An 11,276-nucleotide genomic window follows, 5' to 3' on the forward strand; every position below is an offset into this window, starting at 1 on the left:
TTGTTTAGGCAAGTGTGTTTGTGTATGAGACACAGGTTCATAGTGTACTCTGTGTAATACTAGGGTTGCTTACTTTATTCACCAGGCCTTGTATCACATGTAGGGGTGTGGATTGGCACTCCAGCATCTCTGCTGATTGACATCTGTCATCCTTGTAAGGTGGACATTGTGACATATAATATGGCCACCATATAGGAAAATCACAAAACCGGCTCTTTAATGGGTCCAGGTGTTACACATTCACAGCCACCTTGAAACAGGTTGCGAACTACAAACACACACACACTTACCATGTCTGGGAGTAGAACTCCTACCTAACTAGTTTATCACACTATAGCATTACACAGTTATAGCACACATCACAGAAATTAGTGGGATACCTTTCCACAAAGGTGTATTTCACAGTTGATGATGTCAGCAGACTTGCCAAAGTAGAGCAATGAAGATTGTAGTGCCTGTGAATGGCCTCAAAAACATTGCTCCCCACTCTGACAAAGAAACACACACAAACATTCACACTTACCATGTCTGGGAACAAAACCCCTACCTAACTAGTTTATCACACTACAGCATTACACAGTTATAGCACCCACCCCAGAAACTACTGGGAAATTTTTCCACAAAGGTTTATTTTACAGTTGATGATGTCAGTGGACTTGCCAAAGTAGGGAAATGGAGGTTGTAGTGCTTGTGAATGGCCTCAAAAGTATTGCTCCCTATGCTGACAAAGGAACACAAATCCCAAACCGAGGACCTGACACAACATGGGCACAAGATGTTAACAGTACTCCATCCCACCTGTATGATGTCAGGCTAGTATCGGTAACATGTCATGCAATACAGTGTGGCTACCATAGAAGATGTACAATGTGGACTTTCTCAGCATTCCTAGGATTCATATACACAGACACACACATATCTATATATATATATATATATATATATATATATATATATATATATATATATGTATATACCTACATGTAGATATATATGTAACTACGGGTCTACCTCACACTGTCGACACTCCAGAATGCCAACCATATGGCCATCACCATATGATCGACATTTGGAATGCCAACAATGCAGAACCGGCATCTCACTATAGTGCGTAATGGAAAGAATTCCATTCCTGCACTGTAGTGCGATCTCGGAGTTGGTATATTAAAATTATGAGGGTTGCAGGGGGGTGGAGCCCCCCTGCTAGCAGTTGAAAGGGAAGTTTATGTTCATTTTACTGATTTTATTCAGTTGTCGAGATTTAGGTTGTCGGTGTTGTAGTGTCGGGCATGTTGTTGTCAGTGTTTTGCGTTTTTGGTGTTTTCAGGTAGATCCATAACTACACATACACACACAGACATATGTATAGAGAGATACATATGTAGAGGGTGCACACAATATGGTACAGCCACTATGGCTACAGTCACCAGCATAACACATGGACACTGTATAAGCCAAGCATACAAGTGACACCTGTTGCCTGCAACATATACCAACAGACAGGTCACGGGATATAACACCACACACAGGTTTGCATACATGGGGAAACTTTCTTTGTGTACTTCTACAATGGTGTATGCCATGTCATATAGCTGTTTAGACTCTGAAATACATTTAGACAGAGTAATGCAACTGTCTAACAGATAAAAGTATACAGTATTCTGGAAAGGTGTACATATGTTGCTGTCCAGGCCAAGGCCTTCAAGTAGTACAACAGTTCAGAGACTGGGCCACAGGATAACAAACAATCAACTGTAAGTAATGCAGATGTACAGTCTGGCAGCCTCCATCTACAGTCTGTACACAATCCCTAGGGGGTACATAACGAAGAAGACACAATGGGATGTATCTGTGATATAAAAAGGCATGATTGAAATCATCACAATCACACTGATAAACAGAACAGTCTGTATGGCAGGAAGTGGTAGGCCTGCATTTACCCAAGGTGACTTGAATGGTAATGTACACCCAGATACCTTAAGGCAGTTTACCCCTGTTATCCCCACAGTATTCACTGGTGTCAGTGGCATCTGTCCATACAGGGCATGTGTATACAGTATGGCATGACCTTTGTGGGTATCATTTGCTGGCTTGCCAGTTGTAGCAGGTATCCATTGGGGAACATAGCGATGGAGCACTGTATGCAATGTATTGCTAATTGTAGGAATGGGACAGGGTGCCATGTCCTCTGTAGTCCACTGCAATCACACCATGGTTACCATCTGTCAGCAATATGTGGGGAACTACCAACTTAGTGATTGTTGCCTGGCCAAGTGTGTTTGTGTCCGAGACATGGGTGGATAGTGTTCTCTGGGCAATACAGGTGTTGCCTATATTGTTCCCCATGCCATGATGTCATATGTGGGGTTATAGATTGTGTACCCCAGCCACTGTGATGTTTGACATCTGTCATGCTTGTAAGGTGGACATTATGACATTTACTAGGCCAACATATAGGAAAAGTGCAAAACCTGCTCCACGTTGCTTCGTGCTTCACACAGGATACGTATGATAAATGCACACACACACCAAAAGTCTCACCATTGCCATGCCTGGGATTAGGCCACCTACCTAGTTATTAAAGCACACTACAGCATTACACAGTTACAGCACACACCACAGAGATTACTGGGAGTTGCCTTCGCCAAAGGTGTACTTCATACGGAATGACATCAGCAGGCTTGTCATAGAAAGGCAATGAAAGGTGTACTGACTGTCCTCAAAAGCATTGGGCTGTACACATACACAGACTCACAGTTGCCATGTTTAAGATTAGAACACCTACCTAACTACTACAGCACATTAGAGCATTACGCAGTTGCAGAACACACCATGGAGATTACTGGAATAACTTTTAACCAAAGGTGTATTTCACGGGGAATGACATCAGTGGGCTTGTCAAAGAAGGACAATGACAGGTGTACTGACTGTCCTCAAAAGCATTGGGCCCTACACATATACCCAGAGACACACACACACACACAGTTGCCATGCATGGGATTAGAACACCTATCTAACTACTACAGAACATTAGAGTATTATGCAGTTACAGAATGTGCCACAGAGTTCACTGAGATACTCCCTCTCCAAAGGTGTATTTCACAGGGAATCACATTAGCAGGCCTATCAAAGAAAGGTGTACTGAAAGGCTACCAGGGGCAATTGTGTACAGTGATGGACATTTGCACATCATATGTTTTTGCAAAATGGGACTGTGCTGTGTGGGAAAGGCCTCATGAGAGGGGAGTTGTCTGTCACTCTTTTCCCACATCTATTATGTGTATGTTTGAGCTGTTATATTATGCTGTCCTTGGATATATGTGTATATTCTCATCCATTGTGTGTGCAGAGCATAACTGGTGTGTAATGTGGAGTGTTTGCACTGACATCTGTGACTGACTGCTGTGTATAGTCCACAGTTGTTTCCAGACATGGGCTTCATTTCTCTATGTGTGTGAGCATGTCCAGTATGACCCTTTTGTAATATGTTTTCTGAGATGGCCTTCGCTTCTCTAAGTGTGTGAACATGCCCAATATGAATGTCTGTATTGCATGCATGACTCCATTCCGGGTAGGTTGTACTCCAGTGCAGGTATTTCTGCTCTACACTTACAGCTAGTAACCTGCTTCTGCAGGATATCTGTAAATTGGTTGACAATGTGGGACGACATTGGAAAAACGCTAGTAAGATTGTTGCTAATTGTGTCTGTGGTGCTTCTGCTACATGGCTTTGGTGTTGGCAGGGATTGTTTGTGTCTTTCGGCTTTTCCCGGTTAGGGGTCGCACAGCGGAACTCCAGTCCGCTAATGATTGGTAGTTGATTTTTACGTGCCGTGTTACCAGCCCTGACACACAACCTTCAATGAAGGTACTCCCATTCAATTATGTCTCCACACAGAAGATGCTCTAGCTGAGAATCGAACCGCACAGCGTCTTACTGTGAGGCAACAATGCTACCGCAGCACCACCATCGCGGGTCAATGATATGTGGTGTTTTACCCCCTGATATTTTATGTCATCAACTACTGACAGGTATACATCTTTGCTAACAGTAGGTTCTTGAGGATTATAAGTTGAATGCAGCTTTGTCCAGTAATGTGGTGTGCAACCTACATATTCTTGCACACTCATGACATTCTGGCGTGGAAACTGCAGACACTTGCTGATGGGTCTGTGTATATGGTCCAGCACCTTGGTGCTGTTGTGGCTGTGGGTCCCATGCCTGTACAATTATCATCATGACAGGATGGCCATACCATGCTGTGGCCATACCTCCCAGGTATTCAGACTCATTGAGGTTATCCAGAGGCAGGACTCATTATTCTGTTCATTAACCTTTCACAATTTGGTTTGCAAGCAGGTTTGTGGCCACCCATCCCAGTGTTTGCAGCCATGATAAGTATGTATACCCTTAACACACCCCATGGTGGTGATGCTACCCCCCCCCTCTGTTAATCTCTCCTCTTCCTACCATTATGCACATGATATCTGATAGGTATGCCTATAGTTGCCACTCCATCCCAGCAGTATGTAGAGGTTGGTCCACAGTTCATGCATTGGAACATGATGGACATACTACTGAGATTTGTCAATATGTCCTTGCATTTGTATTCTGTGCACTTTGTTTTGTCATTATGTGGGAGTCCATGGGGTAACATAAAGTGGCGGTATGGGCGTGACACAGACCTGTGACAGAGGACAGTGGGGCATTGGGTGCTGATGCAGGCTGTCTGTAGCAGGCCAGTGCATTCTGTCAGTTGTACAGACCCAAGCTGTAAGGCAATGTATTCCCCTGGGTTGACAGGGTAGGTGTGCAAGGTGGTGATGGCAATTGTTTCTGTCCTTATCAATCTATTGGTGTGGATGCTGGCAGGGTGCATCTTACAGCTATGGACACACCTGCATGAGACACCTCTTCAGCATGCTGCATTCTGTAAGTATTCACATAATAATGTGGGGATCGTATTGTACTCATTCACAGCAGCAGGGAGGTGGCCTGTGTGTTACCTGAGGTTGATGTTGGGCCGGACTGGCTGCATGTGTGCTAGGGTAGCTACTTGCAACTGCCTCACAGGTATACGTGGACCTTTCCCCTGCTGGTGGCTAGTGGGTGGATAGCAGCAGTTTCTACATGCATCATACCTCTGCCTTTTGTGGTCTGCCAGTGTTTGCCCACAGTACATCTTAGTTTCCCATACTACACAACCAACTGATGTGCTGTGAATCTGTATGTGCAAATGGAGGGGGTCGGGTCTCCAGTTCACTTTGAAATATTAGACAGTCTCTGTCTGTACGGTACTTTCACCTGTGTACTGTGTGTACGTCTGGGCCAACACTCATGCCATGTCCATCTTCCATATGGTGACAGTTATGACATCTGTACAAATCATATGGACTACTGCTGCAACATGTCTTGCTGGGATACCAGTCTGTTTGGCACTGCAGTTGTGTAGACTTGGCTCGGTCATCAGCAGTACTGACCATTGGACACCACGACACACCATCCATGGCTATTTGCTGAACACTTTCACACAGCCTACCACTCAGAATTACCTAATACACAGAGCTCTACCTATTGTACACATGTGACTATCCATCGTTATAATTGGGGCAGCTCAGGTACTCTGTGCTCTGCTGCTGTGTTACCCACACATAGATGCTACTGCTATACTACATAGGGTTGGGGGGCACACCTGACAATTTTAGTCATTTCTGCTATACCCACCTGATATTTCAGGTACCCTGTTGGCCTCCACACATCAGCCTGACACTCAGAGCTCTGCATATTGTACACATGACACAATCCATCCTTCTACTTTGACAAGCTCAGGTACTCTGTGCACACTGTTATTACACCAACACATGGATGCTAATACATTTCTACATAGGGCTGGGGGGGCACACCTGACTGCTGTGGACATTTGCTTTGACTGAACTGGTATTTCTGGTAGTCTGGTGGCTTCCTTTTAAATCTGTATTCTGACCTATCCTGCAGACTACAGGCATATCAGTGTAGTACAGTTTATAGGTTTCATTGACCTCCATTGCCATTTCAGACTTCCTGCCCTTCATGAATGACATCCCACTTCCCTACCTGTTATACTCTGTGTAGGTCTGGAGGGGGGTTGATCTCCCTTACCATACCTTGAGGACCTTAGCACAGCCTTTCCTTGCGTTCATCTACACCTGTCCTGCTGCCTGGGTGGGACTGTTGTTGGGTATGTGAACCTCCATGACATGCATGTGTGTGCCCTATGGACACACATGTGGGCCAGCACATGTCCTGCAGTGGGTTTTTTCACCTTGTCAGTTACTGCCTACTTTGTTGACACCAGTATTTATTATGGTTTCATGATGCCCATATAGCTGTCCACTATCTGCTGCCATCCTATTCAGCTACCCAATTCCCTTCCTTACATGTTCACATCCATAGCATTGATACAACTAGCAGACCATACTACTGCAGTCAGTGATTGATAGGAAGGGTGACTTACCTTGCAGCTGTGCCAGTATTGAGGATGGTGCTGGAGGGCTGACAGATGCACATAGTATACTCCCTATACATGGTAAAGCACAGGTAGTGTCATTTTTGGCATCCCTTTTACTGTATGTGCAAGTCAGAGAGAGTTTCCATTCCCTGGGTTCCTACTGTGTCAGTGTGTGTGCTATGAGTTGCCTCTTTACCAAAGCCAAGGCATACTGTGCATGCCTCCTTCTGCCTATAGGTGCAGGCTCAGGTTGTTCCTCCTCCGAGTCACTCTGTGCCTGTGCTGGCCTTGGCAATTGTGGGGGGGCTGTGTGGCCCTGCCCCATGCTGTTCCTGCTGCAGCTGCTTCTGCACATACCATGAAAATTTGGGTACATGGATGTGTCCAGGCACCGGAACCATGACTTGAGCATCCGAAACACACCCTCTATTATGATTCTTGTTTGTGCATGTGCCTCATTATGGAGCCTCATTATGTGTGCATTTCTGATGGGTGTCATCAACCACGTCTCCAGTATGTAACCAGCATCCCCCACTAGGTGGCCGTATGGGATGTCCCGACTGGCAAATCTCTGGTACAGCTGCATCAGATGCCAGATGTGGGAATCGTGATAGCTCCCAGGGCTTCCAGCACACACATTCATTATAATGCCCTGGACATCATACACGGCAGTTGATGGAGGGGAAGCCCTTGCGGTTTATGTAGACCCTGCCCTGCTCATGGGGTAGTGCTTTTATGTGTATGTGCGTCCAGTCTATACCATCCACTACTTCAGGGTATTCTGCTATTTGTTGGAAGAGATGCATATTGCTGGCCAATGCCTCATGGGTGTTGAGGAAACATATGTGCTCACTGGCATGTGCTGACATGGCATCCAGGAACTGGTGGAGTACCCTGAATGCTGATGCCTGTGAGATCCCCATGATATCCCCAGTTGGCCATTGGAAGGTACCCGTGGCTAGTATTCTTACGCCTACACATACCTTGGTTTCCACTGGAATGGGTTCCCCTTTTGGTTCTGTGTCTGAGGTGTGGCCGGCACAGCTCAACGATATGCTGTAGGAGGTCCCAGTCCACCCTATAACACTCCACTATCTCCAGCTCCTGTTGCCCCTAGTAGGTTTTCCTGGGTCTGTACACTCTTCTCTTCCTCCTCACTGTGTGTTGGTCATCAGAATTCACATCCTCACCACCCTCAGCCTCTTGCACATGCTGGTTTATAATAGCAAAAGCAGTCCCTAACATTTTTTCTCTTTCTTTCGTTTTTGTAAAATGTCCCCATTCGTATACACTGGTGGTGCAGAGTTTTGGGGGAAAAAAACAAGGGGAAAGGTGTTTGCATAGTTTATAGTGGTATGCTGGGCTGGGCTGCTGCCTGTGTAATTGTCTGATTCTGATACATTTCACCTGCCAGCTATGCTCGTTCTCCTTGATTACCTTCCTACTGCTGTTTTCCCTTCCCATTGCCTTCCTGTTTAAGCCCGTGTGCACGCTGCGCAGAGTACTTAAATGTGCACACTGCTGATATTTCCTCCTTTAACTTCATTTTTCTTCCTGTAAAACCCAGTGCGCAGTGCGCACACCTGGTTACACTTTGTAAAGAGTGCTAGGCAGGTTTAGACACACCCCCTAGCTTAGCTGTGCTAAGCTAGGAGCAAACCCGAGCCACAGGGCTCCAATCCGCTTACAGTATGGCTGACACACCCACCCATGATGTCACTTACCTCCTAGTCTTGCACCCAGCTATTCATACTCTTACCCTGTTGGGACCTGACTCACATGCTGGGGAAAACTGGGATTCACTATCCTTCCCCTCATTTGCATAGGATTGCCTGCTAATGCATAGTTTCATGTCTCACACTTAGCAACCACTACTCACTGGCCAAGTTGTCTTCTGCCTGCCACTGACTTGCATGGCAGAATATTGATTTTAGTTAGAATGCTTATTTTAGGTTTATTTTCTTATCCCCCCCAATCCCGTTTGCGCACCGCTGCCCTATGCTTAAACAGCCGAGTTCGGCGAAAAAAAAATAGAAGTTGATTTTTTAATTTTTTTGTATTGTTTGCAATGCCAGTGGCCTTATACTTGGCCATTGGCATGATTCCTCAATTATATGCAACCTTTATTTGGGGCTGTCATAGCTCTGTTTTGGATTTTGCAGTAATGTACTCGGTTACTAACAGAGTACATTTCTGCAGATAGCACTAATCTTGCACAGACTGTTGCAAGCTTCCTGGATTGCAAAATCACCTCATTTGCATGGATTTTACCTGCAAATGGGGTGATTTGCATACCAGGGATTAGTCCATGCAAGATTGGTGCAGAAGCGCTCATGCACACCCCTGCTGGCTGTTCCTGGATCGCACGGCAGACATATTGCCTGCGTGGGCTCCTGCACCAATCTTGCACTCCGTGCAAGCTTTTGTGAATCCGGGGAATCCTTTTTCAAATTTGACAAAAAATGCTTGTAAGAATCATATTTTGCTACATAATTTTGCTGCACTATCTGAATTCTAGAAATATCTTCATATTGTTGCATGATTCTACCTTGACTGTATAGTGTATTCACAGAATAATATATGTTTATTTGTATTGAGATTAAGAGACTGGCCTGTTCTGCAAAATTCAAAACAAAAATCATGTAGAAAATAAGGCCTGGGTGATGAGGACCCAAGATCCCCTCATCATAAAGAAGGGACCTTCACCTCCAGAACCCCCTTTCTTAGTATAACCTTCTATGAAGTCATGCAATCTTTAGGTAAGTTAGCAACTTCTATGGAAATATTATATCACTAAATTCAGCTTGATTTAACATGTTATTGCTATAGCCATGCAGTGGATGCTGTAAGTAAAGAGCATATGGGGGGTAGGTTAATAAACCTAAAAAGGCAGCGAGGGATATTCCAGTAGTATATTGATATATAAAGATAGTTATACAAACTGCATATTTTTATTTTTATTTCCTGTTTTCTCTCCCTCATGCTATTTCTATGAGCTCTTTTTTTCAAACAGTGCACTTTATAATGTTCATGCTTAAGCACCAAGTGGGCAGCATATAGATCGGGGGGGGTCACCATATTAATAAATGTAAATAAATAAACTGCAACAAAAAATAAATATTATATTCGTTAGCATGACCTGGTCAGTGTAAAGCACATTTCATATAAATGTAGGAAACCAGAACTGCAAATTACACTGCTTTGTCGTTTTGTTTCCTTTAACAGACTAAAGAAAACCTTTGGGAGAAGACTGTGGAAGAACATGAAAAAAATATATCAGATTATGATGAAGCTGAAAATACCTGTTTTCATCATCTGCTTTTCTGGAATTTTGTTTTTGTCTCTGGTTTTGCACTTATTGAACAAACACCACATCATCACAGAGGGAGAAGAGATGAATGTACATGCTGCAGAGGGAAAGATGAGTGATGTCTTGTCAGAAATCAATACTATTAGAAAGGATAAAGGTATGTTAATCATAAATTCAGTTGGGCGGCTGGGCAACCAGATGGGAGAGTATGCAACATTATATGCTTTATCGAAAATAAATAGGCGGCAGGCATATATAATCCCAGAGATGTTCAACTATTTATCACCACTGTTCAGAATCACAATGCCTACAATCAATGGAGAAGAGGTTAAAAGGATTTCATGGAGAGAATACAAAGTGTATAATTGGATGGCTCCTGAGTATAGACAGTTCTCTGAGAAGTATGTCAGACTAACTGGAACTCCCTGCTCATGGACAATTTTCCATTATCTTAGAGATGACATTCTTAGGGAATTCACCTTCCATGATCATATCAAGAAGGAAGCTAACAACTATCTTCAGAAAATCAAAGGTGATCGTAAAAGTGTGACCTTCATTTCTGTACATGTTCGAAGGGGAGATTATGTCCATGTCATGTCTCATCAGTGGAAAGGGGTGATAGCAGACAGGTTATACTTAGAAAAGGCTATGTCCTATTTCCGCAATAAGTACCAAGATGCCCTTTTTGTGGTTGCCAGCAATGGGATGGACTGGTGTAAAGATAACATTAATGCCTCTATGGGGGATGTCCACTTTCTAGATGCAGGAGATGAATTATCTCCAGGAAAAGACCTTTCTATTCTTGCTCACTGCAATCATACAGTCATGACTCTTGGGACTTTTGGCTTTTGGGCTGCATACCTGGCTGGTGGTGAGACTGTCTACCTCGGCAATTTCACACTTCCTGATTCAATCTTACGAAAGGAGTTTAGAGATGAATCTGCCTTTCTTCCAGAATGGATAGGTTTTCAGGCTGACCTTTCACCTCTTCTCAGTCATCATTGACAGTTTTTGACTTGTTTTACAAAGTTGAATGAATTAATTTTTTTTATCTCTTGTTCAGAATTTGAGTAATGCTTCTCAATAAAAAATTAACTTAATTTTTAACTCCTTACTGCTCATAACATTATCTAACAACACATTAAAACAATATTATGAAAACCCAGCAATTTGGAAATACAGGAAAATTACATTCTACTCAATAAATGTTTTAATGTTCATGTGTTTGTATTAAATACTGCCATAGTTAAATTATTTGTTTTGTTTAGATGAGGTTGTTAAGTCATAAATGAAGTCTGTTGTCAGATTTGTTGCTTACCTAATTAGTATTCCCTATGCAGAAATTTTGAGGTTGGCAGAAAGTAAACACAACAATCACTAAAATATTACAACATTATATTAAAATACTCAGAAATGATTCACCTTGGATGGCATTTAGTGTTCTTAGCACCTTACTGCAGCAACATTTCCTCAGTTTT

General features: G+C 43.5%; 1 protein-coding gene across 1 annotated transcript; it reads left to right on the top strand.

Moving 5' to 3' along the window:
* Positions 1-9,689: 9,689 nt before the first annotated feature.
* LOC122791314 (galactoside alpha-(1,2)-fucosyltransferase 2-like) lies at positions 9,690-10,898 on the top strand. The gene has a single exon (XM_044059017.1). The coding sequence runs from the start codon at positions 9,751-9,753 to the stop codon at positions 10,801-10,803; it is 1,053 nt and encodes a 350-aa protein (XP_043914952.1). The 5' UTR covers positions 9,690-9,750; the 3' UTR covers positions 10,804-10,898.
* The last annotated feature ends 378 nt before the right edge of the window (positions 10,899-11,276 follow it).

The sequence above is a fragment of the Protopterus annectens genome, chromosome 17.part0, assembly GCF_019279795.1.
Source record: "Protopterus annectens isolate FY-2018-M chromosome 17.part0, PAN1.0, whole genome shotgun sequence".
Lineage (NCBI taxonomy): Eukaryota > Metazoa > Chordata > Ceratodontiformes > Protopteridae > Protopterus > Protopterus annectens.